This window comes from Triturus cristatus, chromosome 6, assembly GCF_964204655.1.
Source record: "Triturus cristatus chromosome 6, aTriCri1.1, whole genome shotgun sequence".
NCBI classification, from domain to species: domain Eukaryota; kingdom Metazoa; phylum Chordata; class Amphibia; order Caudata; family Salamandridae; genus Triturus; species Triturus cristatus.
Window position 1 is genome coordinate 348,175,912 of NC_140589.1, and position 18,046 is coordinate 348,193,957.

Below are 18,046 nucleotides of genomic sequence, written 5' to 3' on the forward strand. Positions count from 1 at the left end.
GCTGGCTTCCAAGTTGTCAGAAGCTTGCTTCCACAACTTAGCCATTTGGCTCCGGAAGGCCAGCATGTAGCTCACCACATCCTGGGGAAGCTTTCTGGGAGTTCTTTCCCATCCGTCTCTCACCAGGTTGAGAGGTCCACGTACAGGGTGCCCATACAGAAGCTCGAAGGGGCTGAAGCCCACTCCCTTCTGTGGCACTTCCCTGTAAGAAAAGAGTAAACAGGGTAGGAGGACGTCCCATTTCCTCCGCAGGCTTTCAGGCAGACTTCTGATCATGCCTTTCAAGGTTTTGTTAAAACTCTCCACCAGACCATTGGTCTGGGGGTGGTAAGGAGTTGTGAACCGGTAGGTCACTCCACACTCCTTCCACATGGCCCGCATGTACGCTGACATGAAGTTGGTCCCCCTGTCGGACACAACTTCCTTGGGAAAACCCACTCGGGTAAAGATTCCCATCAGGGCCCTAGCCACAACAGGTGCTGTTATGGTCCTCAGAGGTATTGCCTCTGGGTACCGTGTGGCATGATTCACCAAAACCAGGATAAACCTGTGACCAGCTGTAGTAGGTGGATCTAACGGACCCACAATGTCGATGCTCACCCTTTCAAAGGGGGTGCCAACGACAGGAAGTGGTTCCAGGGGAGCTTTCAGCTTCACCCCTGTTTTCCCACTGGCTTGGCAAGACACACATGTCCGGCAGTAGGTATCGGACAACACTTTCATTTGAGGCCAATAAAAGTGTGGGACAAGACGGGCGAAGGTCTTGTCTTGCCCCAGGTGTCCTGCCAATGGGATCTCGTGAGCCAACTCCAGAAGGAAGGCTCGATAACGTTGAGGGACTACCAAGGCTCGTGACGATCCATGTAGGGGTGCCTTGGGTTCACTGTAGAGGAGGCCATCCTCCCAGTAAACACTGTAGTTCCCTTCAACGTTCCCTGCTGCCTGGGCTTCGGCCTGTTTCTCAGCCCCTCAAGGGTAGGGCACTCCCTCTGGCCCTGGCAGAATTCCTCCCTGGACGGGCCTCCCTCCACGTGCCACTCGGCCGGGATGGGTAGGTCCTCCAGTTTGGTAACATCCCCCACCGCAGACTCCTGGTCCACCACCTCCGGTGGCCTATCCGTCCTACGGGGTGCGGACGCCGAGGCAGGCTCCTCCTATCCTCGGTTCTTCCCTTGACTGGCAGCTGGCTGGGCCTTTGTTCCAGGCTCCAGCCGAAACGAACTCCCTCTCCGGGTAGTCACAGACCTTGTGCTCACACAGGCCCAGTCAGGTGTACCCAGCATCTCAGTATGAGTCCGGTATTCCACCTCCTTCCAAGCATTGTGCTCCATGTCATTCCCCAGTAGACAATCGACTGGCACGGCAGGGCTTACGGCAACTCGAAGTGAACCTGCAACCCCCCCCCCATTCAAAGGGAACCTCGGCCACCGGATAGTGGCCTGTTCTGCCGTCAGCCATCGCGGCTGGGTGGAGTACATCGGGAATTACCTGCTCTGGAGACACCAGTTGGCTACGTACCATAGTCATACTGGCTCCTGTGTCTCTCAGAGCCTCCCCTCTTTGGCCGTTGATGGTGACCCACTGCCCATACTTTACGGTATTTGCGGGCACCTGGATCTTAGGAACCATCTCCCGTTCTCCCAGGGACACTAAAGTGACACCCGCCCACTCCCTTCCCTTAATTAAAGGCATCTCCTCCCCGAGCACTACACTAGCTACTCCGGGGGTCTTTCCTCCAATGGGAGGGGGTGGTCGTTTCGGGCACTTCGCATCTCCCTTATAGTGTCCAACGCCACCGCACTCGTAGCAATGGACAACCCTTGGCTGCTGACTCTGGCCAGGATTAGGGTTTCTGGGTGGGTTAGCCCTAGGGGTGAATCCTGTTCCCTTCCCTTGGAAGTTATTTTGGGGGCCTTTGGAGAACTCCTTTTTCTTTTCCCCTCCCTCTTTCTTCTGGGGGGCGCCCTGTCCGGCCTTTTGAGTATCCCCTCCAGTCCCCCTTGTGGACACCCGGGTACTAGCCCAAATGTCCGCCTCCTCAGCAAGCTTCCGGGGATTGGTCAGCTTGCTATCCACCAGGTGTTGACGCAGTTCAGGGAAACATTTTTCGAGCAGGTGTTCCTTCAGTACTAAATCAAACAACCCCTCGTAGTTCCTCACTTCATTGCCCTGAATCCAACCCTCTAGTGCCTTCTTTGCATAGTCCAGGAAGTCCACCCAATTCTGTGTGCCCAGTTTGTGACTACCCCGGAACTTCTGTCGGTACTTTTCGGGTGTTAGTCCAAACTTTCTTATGAGCGCCACCTTCATGGTGGGGTAGTGGGTCTGCTCATCCTCCTCTAGGGCCAATAAAGCATCCCTACCAGCTGGAGGCATGTACTTGTACAATCCCGCTCCCCAGTACTTCTCTGGAACCCCATGGGCCCTTAACGAGACCTCATAGGCCGCTAGCCACTTGGCAATATCGTCGCCGACTCCATAGCTAGCTACTATGTCCTTTGGCAGGTAGGGTTTGGGTTCCCTGGTGAACTCTCTTTCTTGGTCTTTGCTGCCACCATTAGGAACAGTTTGTGCCCCGATTCTTAGGATCTGAAGATCTATCTCTTTCAGCCTTAGCTCATGAGCCATCCTCTGTTCCTCCTTCTCTTTCTCTAGCCTTGCTAAGTCCCATGTGAGCTGTCTTTTCTCCCTCCGGTCTGTTAACTCCACTTCAGACAAGCCACCGCTAGAGGCACTGCTGCCCTTCCTGGAAATGGTTCTGGGCCCCGCTACTAGGTTCCCCACCTCAGGTTGGTACATCCCAGCCCCCTCGCTGTCAGGCTCTCTATCCCTGTCTTCCTCCTCAGCCTTGCTTTCTCGTCGTCCCTCCCCCCAAGCCCTTAAGCTGGTTTGGAGTGCACCCTTCTTTGCTCCTGGGGGACAATACACCCCCTCCCGCTGACAAAACTCCCTGAGTTGAGCCACAGTGTACGTTTCTAGGTCTTCTAGCACAAACTCCATTTTGCCCACTCAGGTCAGAAGACAGGTTTTTACAGAAGCAATGCTTTAATAATACCTCCTCCCACCACCAGAGTAAATTTGGAAAAAACAAAAACTCACAATTAGGAAGGCCGCTTTGAGAAAACTCCAGGTGTAGGCCTATGGACTACCCACAGTTATTGTCGAGTATGCGTAGGCACAGCTCAATCCCAGCGCTGAACTCCAATTATGTTGGAAAAACCCCACTCCCACACCGGAAAGGGTGGTGGTAACGGGGTCTCTCCAGACATACACAGTGGTAGCTTGGCTCGAGTGGTCAGGGGTCAGGCACCGTGTTAAGCATACGCAATACCCATACAATAACCATGCGTGCATCCGTTCCAAAAACGACACTACACCTTAAAAATTATGAAAATATCTCTGTGTTTATCTTCTTTTCTCTTAGTTGCTGATTGAATAAATAATAATACAATCACAGTACACAAGCTTCTCCTTAAAAAGTGCAGGTCAAATAAATAGTAATACTTTACAGGTGCAATAAATAGGTTCAGGTCAAATAAATACTATGAGGGAATAAATACTGTACAGAAATAAGTTAGCTCAGGACAATAAATACATTACAGGAATAACTTAGATAAATACAATAAATACAGTACCCTCAATAAATAATACCAGCCAACAATGACATTTGTAAAATCAGATCACATTTAAAATACTATGGGCTGATTTGGCCCAGTCACAGCTTGTGGTTAGGTGGATGGCCTGAGGGTGTCTCACCTAGCTTGGGTAAGGCTGAGGCTAAAACTGAGGTAGATCAAGGGTAATCTAGGAATCTGGCTCTCCCAAACTACACCACCCCTCACACAGGTCACTGTATCAGTCTCAGTCCACCCCTGGCACTTCCAGGCTGGTTCTAACACCTCTTTATCCCTTAGGATGGTCTCTTAGAGCTCCACAGGGCCTTAGGCGCCCTCTATTCCACTTACTGCCCTTTATATGAAGCTCCGACGCCGCTGGAGTCGTGTCGACGCCGTGAGGCGGTTCCGGTTCGATGTCGGCGGCCTCGGCACAATGTCAGTTCTTGACGACGCCGGTAGGCGGTTCCGGTTCGATGTCGGCGGCCTCGGCTCGATGTCGATCTCCGATTCGATGACGTCGGGCTGTCTTGGCTCGATGTCGACTTCCGCCGGCTCCGGAGTGCGACCTCCACTCCCGACCTCCGGCACGATTCTCTTCAGGTTCCGGCGACTCCGGAGTGCGATCTCCACTCCCGACCTCCGGCACGATTCTCTTCAGGTTCCGGCGACTCCGGAGTGCGATCTCCACTCCCGACCTCCGGCACGCTTCACCTCGGTCTCCGGCGACTCCGGAGGGCGGACTTCACTCCCCCGTCGACGCCGCTCACTCGACCTCGGGTGACTTCCTCCTCGACCTCTGGTACTCCTCACGACCTCCGTCGGCGCCCTCTCTCGACCTCTGGCGGCTCCGGGTACGACGTCTGCTTTCCAGTCAGCGCCGCTTCTCCACCTCGGGCTCCAGGTCTCAGGCTTCTCGACGTCGGACTCCAGGGAAACCAATAAACAGGTCAGATTCTTGCTTTTCTTTACTTCTAAGGCCTGTTCCTGCTGTCCAGGTCCTTAAGATGGTTTTTCTTGCTTTTTCCCACACAGGGCTCCAGGCTGGGCTCAGTCAGTAGGGACTAGTATCAAGGGTGGGTTTATGGACCCCACTCCAGGCACAAGTTTCCACCCCTGCTGCCTCACTCCTTCCTCCTTCAGCTTTCTGCTCCTCTCTCTTCACCAGTCAGGTGCCAACTGCCAGCTCCAACTGTCAACTCTGGCTTTAGCTTCTCAACATTCCAAACCGCCTCCAACTGTCACAGGGTTCTGGAATGTTCTGGAAGGTGCTGGTAGGTTCCAGTGGGTTCTGATGATGTCACAGGTGGCCACCATTTTGTGCTCCAGGCCCTCAGACAGAAGTTCCAGGGGTAGATAAAATGGCTCCCTGAATCTGCATCAATACGAAAAAGTCTGGTGGTTCCCAAAAAAAGGAAAAATACTAACAGGGTTTGAGGCAAAAGTGGGACAAAATAAATAATGATGAGGAGGGACCACCCAAAGGGCTGACAGGTCTAACACCATCTGTTTTTAATTAGCCAGTTCGCCGCGCTGCCGTGCTCACTCGCCCCTGCTTCTCTCTCGCACCATTCTTTTTAACCAACCCTCCCTTCACATGCCACATGCACAGCCCTGCCGATGCTCTGTTTGCAATGAGAAACTTGTGCATTCACTGTCATGCTAGGCCCATTGCTGTTGACTTGTAGAAGGAGGAAGGCAGTAAAATCGTGTTTTGACAGTGGCGGCAGAGGTAGCGAGGCCTCTGCTTACACACACGGTTCCTGATTTTCTCTACTCTGCTCGCTTTCTGATTTGGTACTGGCATTATATAATGCAATCTTAACTTTAAGGCAAGCACCCTATTAATCTTATGTTTGACCTCACAGCCGCAGGTTCGACCTCCAGCGCGTCTGCTCAGCCTTTCATCCTACTAGAGGCCGAAGGACTAATTAACATTCATTTGGTTGGTAATAAACATCTTTTACTCTGCACCAAGATGCAGCATACTCCAGCCCTGCCTTCACTTGCACACTGGGATAACTCACTTTCACGACCTTTCAATTCGGCTCCTGATTTTCTCTACTATGCTCGCTTTCTGATTTGGTACAGATTTGGTACTGGCATTATATAATAGGAGCCAGCAGCAGCGGCGCGCAGGCTGCCATCTGTTTTGGGTCAGGTTTCATTTCCAGACCTTGCCGCTTTCATTAAAAGGCGCGACCCCTCCTCCCTACCGTCACAAGAGTGCGCTTTCATTTTCTCTAAAACACAAAGGAACAGAAACAAAATCAATTATGGTGACATCTTAGTTTTCAGTGGAATCGTCTGCACCGTCTAATGAGCAGGCCTTGGCCAACAAGCCTACCCTGGAAGGCAGCAAGCAGCTGCTACAGTAGTTAAAGCTCCTTAAAGACCACTCATGTCTTGGGGAAGATCCTTGTGGGGTTTCAGTAAATAGCTACATTATGATGCTTAACCATTTGTTGACCGGATGATCATGCTTCTGATTAAACAAAACAGAAGAACGTTAACAATCAGCATTTTACCTTAATTGTTGTGAAGGAAAACCAAACATCTACAGCAGGTAGGCACAGCGTAATTCTACAAAGTGCATCTTTTCGCTCCCCCACCTCAGAAATCTGAAAGCACTTTTCCCTTCATTCCTTTTTATTTTTTGCATTATGTAGCGCGAATGAAGGTATCAAAGCACTTTACATTAGTACTAGTTCCATTACAGAAATCTGCCCGGTGGGTGATAATGTGCTGCATGGCTAAACACTTATAAGGTCCCAAAGGCGAGACCTATTGGCTATACCAATGCTTGTTAAATGTATGTGAGTAAGATCTCGTCTTTCTCACAGGTATTCATTTAGATAATGAGGGGTCCAACCTTCGTACGGAATATGACTAGGGAATAAAACTATGAAGTCAAGTGCTGTTTCTCCTTATTATTCACATAAAATCACCAGCTTCTATGAATACATGTTGGGAAAATGGTTTGTTCTGTAATTGTTTTTTTTGTTTGGATCCCTGAATACTACATTTTTGTTCAGGGCTTGTCTTATGTCTTTGAGTCTATTTAACAATTTAAAATAAATCTTTCCTCACAGCTGCTGTTTACTTTGGAGGCAGGCGGGAAGGTGAAAACTGGAACTGGGCCTGGGTTTTGAGCACCAGACTATCAAGACAAATTGGTTACCTCGAACTTCTTCTTAAACTTATGTTTGTAAACCCCCCTGAACTACCGGAGCAGACAACGAAAGCTTTACCAGTCAGGTTAGAGGCAATTCTCAAGGAAAGATTTACTTTCCATTTCAATGTGCATGATGAAGTGAATACTTGCATTTTTATCTACCTCCGAGTTAAACAAACTTTGAATTGGTGTATGTAAACATCGATGGATCTTTACATAACACATACGTCCTTTCTGTTTGTTTTTTAGGTAGTATCACAATCCTGATAGAGGTTATTACATCATTTTGCACGAAGGAATCTGATCTCCGACTATGTCATAGGACCCAAACTGACAAGATATCTTGAAATTCACCCCATTATAAGAATTTAATTATGTATATTTGCTTATTTCATTAAAGTGAATAGAAACAGAACTCAGAAAAAAATATTAGTGGGAAAGATAGCAGGCAGTACTTAGTTGTTGCTAGGGCTTTTCTGTGAAACCCCAATACAATTAATATTATAAACATAATTAATGTCCCTAATGAATGGATGGGTCCCTCATGATCCATGTGTAGGTCTAATTAGCATAGTCTATGGTAAATCCAACATTCTAATAATATCTTGCATCTTGGCTCCACTGTCATCCTCTCTTTGTTTTATATGCCTAAGTTCCCCGGACATAGCTTTATAAGCAGATGTGTAGGCAAGTTTGGCAACTAATTTTTTTTTTTTTAGGGCAGGTTTTTATTTGCTTAACTGTATTCCTATCTTACTCTATGATTTTGGGGTTTCATGTGTGTGGTGGTCTATTGATCAGTATGACTATAGAACAGTGAATTCTAAAGAAATATATTCCCTATATAGATACATGATCCTTGACGCTCCACAGTGACAGGTTGAGATTGGTGAAAACCCTTCACACTCTTTCCCTGCATTGGATGGTGCCACCTAAGCTTCAGCATGTCCTAATGGAATCAAAAGCACGCAGTGCGTAAATAGCACACCTCAGTTCCCTGAGTTACCTTCTCTGCACCTAGTTATCGGAACTCTGGAACAAACTTGGTAATCAGTTTGATCATTCCAACTGTTATTAATGTTTTTCACATTTATAGCTATTTTTTATTTTTACTGGTTATTGGTTTGCCTTCTAAACAAGATATAGAAATGCTCTTCATAGTGCAGAGCCGTTTACATCTGTGCCTCTTCCATAGCGTGTTTCCTGGATTGCAAAGTGGGATAGCTTTACTACTCTTCATAGATTGACAACACATGAGCTGAAAGAGGCTTTGCCATAACAACCAGAGTTGGAGCAGGCTTGGTTCGGAGTACTGGGTGATGGGTCAACAGCACATAGGAGGCTTTGTTGAATTGTTTGTGGACCTGAGAGGTCCTCAGTGTCATCTGTTGGTGCATTCAAAGCTTCTGTTATCCACAGCACTTACTGCTTTGAGATCATGCAGTCTGTCTTCTCTGCCTGCTTCAGTACTTACCCTGCTTCTAATGGGACTGTGAGTGGTTTAGACTGTTTACAAGCATTTCTTCCATCCTCTTTTGTGTGTTTGATGTAACACCCTAAGACGTAGAGGCATGGGGCTGTTGTTTGCTACCCCTATGGGGTGCAATGTAAACTATGGCTTAATAGATTAGCCCTACAAAGGGCAGAACCACTCTTGGGTTGCTTGTTTTCCCTTCTGTAGGGGAACCTCATCTGGCAGTTCGGAAGGGACTGTTCCCAGGAGGAGCAGCGTCAGTGCTGATTTGCATAAGGTGAGCCTCAGTCCATAGTGACACAGTGGGTAAAATATTATAGATTGGAATGCTACCCAGAACGATTGCCATTGGTTTAGGTTATTTTTAGGCATGCCTCTCTTCACCTTTAGTGTTTGAATTATTGGAACAAGACATTTAACCAACAACTAGCATGTTCTATTTGTATAGGTTTTTATCTTGTTAAACATTTTGTATCTTTCTTTAAAGGTTTCTGTTTACGGACTACAATAGACTGTCCAGCGTGGGCGGTGAAACGTCTATGGCAGAAATGATTGCAACACTTTCTGATGCGTGTGAAAGAGAGTTTGGCTATTTGGCAACAAGATTATTTCGTGTTTTTAAAACAGAGGAGACACAAGGTACAACCTTTTTGTTCTTTTTGAAAAATCCATTTTATTTCACTTTTCTTTTGCCATTTGAACACACAATTAACTGTCTTCACTGTGTCAGTTTGTAGAATGTTGATTATGTCGGTCACAGTTTGGGCTCCAGACATGTTTGGGAAACTTAACATATTTCCAGACATCCTGGCTTGTTCATAGATCCATTTGTACCTCCAGTCAAAAGGATCTGTAATTCCTGGCAGGTCCCATCTTATGCTCATTTTTAGTGTAAGCCTACGAGACTGCATGTTCTGTCTGATGCGAGACATAATGTGGGCTTGCCAAGGATATACAGAGGCGTGGAGCTCACCCATTACCATTGGCTGCCTTTGCTGTCACTCTCAATTGCCTGTTTGTTATTTGTGTTCCAACTTGTCAGTCTTGTGTTTTTTCCTTCCATGGAGCGTATCCTCTTTACAAACTCTTTTGATTGGCTGGCTTCTGTGCTTCCACTTCTTGCTTTTTCTTATCAGGATCTACTTTTTTCTTTTGGGATAAGCACTCCATAAGAGTGCTTGTGTTTTCCAGCTGTCTCCCTTGTGTACTTTTGTCCGGCTAAACTCTGTGTTGCTGTCTGTCGTCCCTGTGCTTCTCCCAGCCCCATTTCATGCTCGCCTTTGTGTACTTCCCACAAAGCTTTCTCACCTGTGTGCTTCTTCTCTGTCCGCTCCTTATTGATCTCTCACTTGTTGATCCTTATCCAGCCCCCAGCACTTGGTGTTGCTTCCCCCTCCAAGTTGCTTTCAACCAATCAGGCCCACTGTGTTGCTCCCACTACCACACCCCTCTGCATTTCTCCCCCCACACCCACGATTCACAAAAAGCACTTTTGTGCTACTTTGGTTTTTATTTAACAATTCAAACCCATACGTTTAAAAGAAAACAAATAGTGTAATTTTTTAGGGGTGCATATGCCTAAAAAACATTGACAAAGCTATTATGTCCCAAAGGTGAAATCTGCAAATTTGTCAATGCTTGTTATTTGTGTTTGAGACTCTATGCAAGTTCCTGTGCTGGTTTACTTTTTTTAACCACTAGCTATTGCGTGAAAGAGGACACTTAAGTATTTAGGTGTGACATTGTGGTGTTCAAAAACAAAGCTATTGTGCTGTCATAGGAGCAAGACCTGGGGAATGAGAACACTATACATTTTGCCCCTACATTCGAAGTGTGCATCATGTTGTAGTTTCTATTTGCAAAGCAGTGCAGGCTGATTGTTTTCCATACAAAGTGATGGTGCCTCACTGTTCTTGGCTGTGTTACTATTTTTATTTAAGTAATCACCTTGATATGGTCCCTCGTCTTAAAGGCTGTGCAAACAACCAGAAACATACCAGAAAAGTTTAACAGCTTGCCACAACCTGTAGTCTGCGTTTGTCAGTTTAATGAAGGGCAGCCTCACTACTATATTTGCAGACCCATCTTCGCTGTGTGGAGCCCTGGTGTATATGTGTCCCAGCCATGACACCAGCAGAACAGCTCTGTGTCAAGTGCAGGAGCCAGTGGGGGGGCAAGCTCACCCCCATCAGAGATAGGAGTGTGCTTGCTGGCCTCTTTGCTCTCTTGCAAGGGAGCTGTCTGCTTGCCCCAACACCCGCTCTGCATGTGTGACGCTGGTGAGTTGGGAGTTTCCTGGATAGGGATTTACCGAGGTGACTGTAGGTTGGCTTGGAAAGATTTTAAAAGCATGTTTTTTTCCATAAGTTGAACACTAGTGACACTTTGGAAGATGTTCTCTCATTATTTTAAGCTGAAGAAACTTTATGTACGAGGCATGTGTGCTGTAGATACACATGCTTTGCATACTCCTGCCATCTAGTGTTGGGTCTGGATGTTTGCAAGTTGTTTTTCTTCAAAGAAGTCTTTCCTAGTCACGAGTTAAGGTGACTCCTCCTTTCGGTGATAGTGTGCATGGTCATCTGCTCCATTTTTAGATTGTTTTTTTCCGCCATCTGGTTTGGACGTGTATTGCTGCGCTCCGGTTCGAAACCGTTCTTCGGGTTCCCTTCGAAGCGCAATCCTCTCTACCCACCACAGTATTGTTTCCGTGCGAGTTTCCACTTTTCTACTTATCGTTTCGACATCGGAATCGACTTTCACGGATGGCCTTCGAGGCCTAACCGGCCCAGTCAGCTCTCTGTCGATGGATTGGACTCTGTTTAAATTCTGTCCTCAGTGCCACGCGAGGTATCTGCGCTCTGACTCACACAAGGTGCGCAACTTGTGCTTGTCTCTGCCGCACAAAGAAGACTGCGACACTTGCAGATCGTTTTGATTGAAAAAGACTCTGTGTGATCATCGTGCTCGACGTCGAGAGATGCAGCGTCAAAGCATCGAAGACACGCCGGAAATCTTCGGGGAAGACTCTGGCCAAGAAGACATCGAGGCATCAGCGACAGAGGAGGAGGAAGCCTTCTCTGGACAAGACTCAGACTCTGAGATAGACCTCGACGCTGCAGAACTGCCGCAGGGACAAGGTGATGAGAGTACCGAAGACCCCTTGCCCCCACAAACACCATAAAACACAAGGCTACGGCACCACCTCTGCCTCCTGGCCAAAGTCGGCACTGAGATGACTTTTCCAATGCCCTGCCTCCGGGCCCAGCACCGAAACTACCTGTCAAGCCTTCCGACTCTGTACTGAGTCGACAAAAGTCCTCGGAGCCCAAAGCCTCCGGTTCTCAGCACAAGTCCGTCTCGGGGCTGAAATCCTCCGTGCCAAAAGCCAAGCAGCCTTTGGAGCCGAAACCTTCCGTGCCGAAAGGTCAGCCTCCGTCCGCACCGAAAACGTCAGCACTGAAGACTTTGGCGCCGAAACACAAAGAGACACCTTCGGATCCAAAATTGGACACTATTCCATTACCACACGATCCGAAGCAAAAGAGCCTGCATATTAACCCTGACACTGGCCATATTCAAGTAAAGCCACCTCAGAAACTCAAGCTTCAATAAGAGGACGCTTACAAAATCCCCTTGAAGAGAAAGTCTGTGGCTAAAAGTACTTTTCATACACCATTGCCTTCAGCACCTGAGACTCCTCTGCAAATTACATCTCAGGATTCTCCTCAATCTCAACATGACGATGATGATGGCGGGATGATACTCCAGCAGATCTATGGACAGATTACACAGTGGATCCCCCAGGTGATACTGATCCAGACCTTTACCCAGCCAAACCATCTCCTCCAGACGACAATGCATCACACCTGGAACTCCTATCCAGGGCTGCACATTATCATGGGGTAGAGCTCCACAAAGAATCACTAGAAGATGATGTTTTGTTTGAGACATTAGCAACTACACACAGGTCATCAGTCACTTCCAATGCTTAAGGGCATGATGCGACATGCTGATGAGTTTTTTGAAGATCCAGTCAGAGCACGCATCTTAACACCTAGAGTGGACAAAAAATATAAGGCCTCTCCTACAGACCCCATTATTATCAAGGGACAAGTGCCATTAGATTCCCTAGTTGTATCGAATGCTCGTAAGAGACCAAATTCTAAAACATCAGGGGATGCTCCTCCGCAGATAGAGTCCAAACTAATTGACTCTGTTGGCAAGTGCATAGCCGCTCAGGCAGCAATTCAATGGCACATTGCAAATACCCAAGGCCTTTTAGCCATATATGACAGAGCACAATTGGACGAAATGGAGCAATTGTTTCAATATCTCCCAGATGAGCATAGTCTAAAGCACAGGACTTAGGGAATGAGGGTAAGCTCATTTCTAATTCCTCTATTTGTTGTGCTTTAGATGCCGCAGACTCCGCAGCTAGAGAGATTAACACCAGTATCCTGCTCAGGGGACACGCTTGGTTAAGGATTTCAGGTTTTAAACCTGAGGTCCAACAATCCATCCGTAACACACCATTTGATAAGGAACACCTATTTGGCCCTAACATTGACCAGGCATTAGAAAAGATGAAAAAGACACTGAAGTCGCTAAATCATTGGGAGCACTTCAGACTACATCAAACAGACGTTCCTTTCGTCTCTCCTCGGACAGAGGAGGATCAAAAACCACATCCCCAGATCAAAATACCTCTGCTTACAAAGGTAACAACCAGTCCTCTCCCTCCAGAGTTTTTTTCGAGGAGGTTATAGAGGAAACAACTTCAAGGGTAGAGGTAAGGGTAACACACCCTGTAACTCCACTTCCCCCAACAAACTGACTTACCCATGCTTCCCCCCCGATTATACCCCACCTGTCGGGGAAGACTTCAGCAATTCCTCCCTTTTTGGCAGTCTATAACATCAGACAAATGGGTGCTTGGAATTATCCAACATGGTTATTGCCTGGAGCTTACCAGCAATCCCCCAAACATTCCACCTCGATCTCACAAGTTATCTCCAGAACACATACACTTGCTAAAACAAAAGTTCCAGTCCCTTTTACTAAAAGGAGTAGTAGTGCCAATTCCAATACAGTACCAGGGCTCAGGGGTAAGACCTATTCTAGATCTGAGAGAACTAAACAATTACATACAGTTGAAGCATTTTCACATGGTGACACTTCAACAGGTACTCCCGCTTTTACAAACAGCAGATTTTATGTCTGCTCTAAATTTTAAAGACACATATTTTCGTGTTCCAATTCATCCAGGACATTGCAAATACCTGAGATTTGTGGTAACAGGCAAGCACTACCAGTTCAAGGTACTTCCTTTCGAAGTGACTAAAGCGCCCACAGTTTTTACCAAATGCCTCGCAGTAGTGGCTGCTCATCTCAGAAGACAACAAATTCACATCTTCCCCTACCTAGACGACTGGCTCATCAAAGCCAGCACTCATCAAAACTGTCTGCAGCACACACACATCACAATAGATCTACTACATTGACTGGGATTCACCATCGATGCACAAAAGTCTCACATGCATCCCTCACAGATGCAGTCTTATCTAGGAGCCAATCTAGACACAGTCAAGGCTCTAGCCTCTCTCAATGTAGCCAGAATACACAATATTCAGGCTACCATTCAACAGTTTGACCCAACCAAGCCTTAACAGCCAGAGTGTTCATGCAACTACTAGGAATGATAGTGTCTTGCATAGCAATTGTACCCCATTCAAGGCTTCACATGAGCCCCCTACAAGAGTGCTTAGCACGTCAGTGGAATCAATCACAGGGTCTATTAACCGATCTAGTGTTAGTAGACGGCAGTACACATCGCTCTCTGCAGTGGTGGAACCCACAAAACTTATCAGCAGGTCGGCCTTTCATCGACCCTGTTTCACAGTTTGTGCTCACAGGAGACGCATCTCTAACAGGTTGGGGAGCTCATCTCAAAGATTACACAATACAATGCATGTGGAGCAACAATCACAAAACTCTCCTCATCAACTATCTAGAGCTCTTAGCTGTCTTCCTAGCACTAAAAGCATTTCAAACTCATCTCCTAGCCAAAACTGTCCTAAACCGGATGGACAACATGACAGCAATGTATTATGAGGTGTAGGCCTTTCACATGGTGCTGAAAACCTTCCTATCGTCCATCAAAGGGAGGCTGGTTCTAAATCTCACAGACAATACCACTGCTGTGTGGTACTCCAGCTAGCAGGGTTGGGTGGGGTCCTGTGTAAAAAGGAACTTTGCCTTTGGAGCAGGCTTGAGTGTTGGAGCATTTTCCTGGTCATGAACTACCTGGTGGAATCTTTGAGCGTCAGGGTGGACATACTCAGCTGACAGTGCTTGGTGGACCACGAATAGCATTTACATCCCAAGGTGACACAGTGCACTTTCCAGCAATGAGGAATACCCTGGCTAAATGTTGTCACCGCTGTCAGGAATGCACAGTGTCAAATATTTTGGGCCCAGGAGTTTCCAAGAAGGCTCTCTCTCACAAACGCATTCCGGATAGAGAGCAGCAAAGGACTGTTAAATGCCTTTTTGCCACCACCTCTCCTGGCCAAAGTTTTGAAAAATATCAGAAACCACTAGGCCAAAGTCATCCTAGTTACTCTGGAATGGGCAAGGAGAGTTTGGTAACTGGAACTTCGGGCATGTGCATATGTCCTCCAATCAAGCGAGCATTTCAGGAGGATCTCCAGTCACAGCAGAAGGACAGGGTCCTCTACTTGAATCAATGCAATCTGCACCTTCATGCATGACGATTGAGCAGAGACTGTTGACTGAATTTGATCTTCCTCCTGTAGTTGTGGATGTAAACCTTGCTTCCAAATGTCCCTTTACAATGTCTGTCCATGCCGGGTGCTGGGACAAGTTTGTAGCCTGGCATGCCACCCTCAATGCGGACCTCTTACCCGCCAAACTGTTGAATGTCTTGCTTGTTTTTTCTCTTGCACAGCAAGGACTTGCAGTAGGCGCAAATAAAGATATTTGTTGGCCCGCATGACCTTTTAATGTTTTCTGAACCTTCCGTACTTGTTCAAATCACCTGCTGTGATGATGTTTGTAAAGGTCTGACACACCTGTTTCCCTCCAAACCCTTTGTGACGCCACAGTGGGATCCCAATTTGGTCCTCACTTTACTCGTGTCCACTGCCTTCTATAGTGTAGTTCCTATATCCCTGATAGGCTCTGCGCATTGAAATAACATACACTATAAATTTGACTTAGGACTAAGGTCAGTATGTCTCTATCAGGTATATTAAACTTAATTACTTGTGTGTGCCAGCTAACTCAGAGGTCACTAGAAACTTCTCGAATATACAAGAAGGGATTAGTCTCTAACAACCGCATAAACATGACAACTTTGTTTCCCTTTAGAATCGGAACAGTCTCAGAATCGTGGAAACAATAGATAACAGTTTCACTCAGTCATTCGTGCATGCTTCGTTTCTACAGAGTTGCACAGAATTAGAGAGACAGGCGTTTTCAGTAAAAAGGGTTTATTGAACAGTCTTATTTCTCGTGCACGAGATATGAATTGCTACAATCGTAAGACTGCGAAGTACAATATGTACGAGGTTAGCAGTAAGATAAAATAATACTGCAAAAGTATGGTTTGTAGCTATTACATATATTAATCAAAATACATATATAAATAACATAATGCTAAAATGTGATACTCTTTTGATGCTTCTAAATTGTTCTACCCCAGTGTACCTAACCTAAGTGCAGTACGAGGTTGGAAGTAGGTGCTGTTTCTAAAGTATAGCTAGCTATATTTTAGTTTAGCCAAGAGTTGCCAAAAGTTTCTCTTAAGTTCTAGTCCGCTCCATATCTGAGAATGAGAGAGGTTGGAATCTCTTTTCTGGACTCGATAGTCTAACCCCCCGCAAGGGAAGTCAGAGAGCACTGGAGCTGGATTCTCTGCGAGGAGGATGACAGTATCAGGTCAGTGCATCAGGCTGGAACTCGATCTCCTTCCGAACTTGCCGTGGCAAATCGCGTAGTCTGGGTTGGATCGAATCCTACGGGAACCGCAATTTGCCAAGGCAAGTGCTGGTATATTTATACTTTGAAGGTGTCTAGGAATGCTAGTTTTGACGTAAAAGTCGGGCAGAGGAACGTCATGAATGAACCCCTGAGGAATAGATGTTCATGCATACTTAATGAGTTCTTGAAGAAATCAATATTCAAGCTGGGGGAAATTCCTTAAGGCTTAAGGGTCTGTTTTCCAAGAAATCGTTGTGACATGGATGGACAGATGTAGGTGGCCATGCCTGTATTTGGTGTGTACGGACAATGTCTAAGTAAGGGTCGGATTTCTATGTCCAAATAAGGGCAATGTGAATTGTACCTATATAAGGGCATAAATCAGGAGACCTATAAACGGAATCTAAATCTACACACAACACTTCGAACTGATGCACAACTGTCCACTATGTCTCTCCACTCTTAAAACATGAATCCTTGTGGCGTTAACTTTTGCCTCTCTACGTGCTGCCGTCTTACACCACCTTTCTCCCAGATAAAGTGATGTTGAGAACTGAAGTGGCCTTTTTGCCTAACCTTGTGGCTTCTTTTCACCTTGGGCAATCCATCTCTCTTCTAGCGTTTTTTGCTTCATCCCACCTCTATTGATAGGAGAGACTCTTACCATTTGGACCCCAAGAGAGCTTTGAGCTTTTACATCAATTGTACCAAAGACCACCAGGTGGATGATCATCTTTTTGGGGGGGTTCTCTGGGGCAAAGAAAGGCAAGGTAGTGCAGAAAAGGAATACAAAACAAATGAAACAGCGAGCCAGCGCATTAACTGCACCTCCCTCCTTATCCCAAAGTCATTAAAACCTATTTCGTGGATAGTTGCGTGCACAACCACGGCACCTGCTGTTTTAAAAGGTGCGCCCAAAGGTCAGAAATGTTCAACACGTATATGTGGAGTGCACCACACGATCAATGTTCTGTAAATACTAGTCCATTCTTTCATTTCTTTCATATATTTGAGGGTGAATGTTACTTCATCAACGATGCATTTGAGGCCATTGGACACCTGAGAGCCCAGGTGGAATAAAGGGACTCTCAGGTGCCCAATGGCTTCTGGTGCCCAATGGCTTCCAATGCACCATTGATGACATAACATATTCACCCTCAAATACATGGAGACCTGATGAATTTAAACCAGATATAAAATATTGAAATATTAAAGACAAGGAAGACCCTCAGCTTGCTATTTTTGACACAAAGACTCTGAAAGCCAAAATACATGCCCTGATGAAGTTCACGTGCAGTGAACGAAACATGTTGGCTGATCAGTTCCATTTCTAAGAAAAATAAAGATTGCCTTTGGACATCACATGAAAGATTGGGCTAGTGTTTACAGAACATTGATCGTGTGTTGCACTCCACATATGTGTAGTGCAGCAAAGGACTTTGTCAAAGTAGATCGCCAGAATGAAGATAGTGCAGAGGCACACAGCCCCACATACTGGCACGTGGGAGGAGTGCTGGTTGAATCTTCCAGATCCTGTCTGGTACCTGAAAATATTCTAAAGGTGATGAATCTTCAGTTATATTGAGTATATACCAGAAAGAGCATTTTCAAAGGTGAGTAACTTGATTGTTGGGTATTGTAATCAAAGGGTAATAAAATCGGATTAATATTGAGTTATTTTTGCACATTATGCAATCCAATTCAGTGTAAAGAAATGACAATCTTGGACTTCAAGTAAAGCAGGGTAAAATTATCAAAGCAATTTCCTCCTCTACTCTA

The 18,046-nt window shown here is 46.3% G+C and overlaps 1 protein-coding gene across 7 annotated transcripts in view; it reads left to right on the forward strand.

Moving 5' to 3' along the window:
* Positions 1 to 18,046, forward strand: part of KIDINS220 (kinase D interacting substrate 220) — a 1,251,292-nt gene that overhangs the window by 528,547 nt on the left and 704,699 nt on the right. For all 7 annotated transcript variants that reach the window (XM_085610740.1, XM_085610741.1, XM_085610744.1 and 4 more), the window contains exons 15-16: positions 6,707 to 6,872; positions 8,751 to 8,902. In XM_085610740.1, coding sequence (XP_085466866.1) covers positions 6,707 to 6,872; positions 8,751 to 8,902 — 318 coding nt within the window. The remainder of the gene's footprint in view (positions 1 to 6,706; positions 6,873 to 8,750; positions 8,903 to 18,046) is intronic.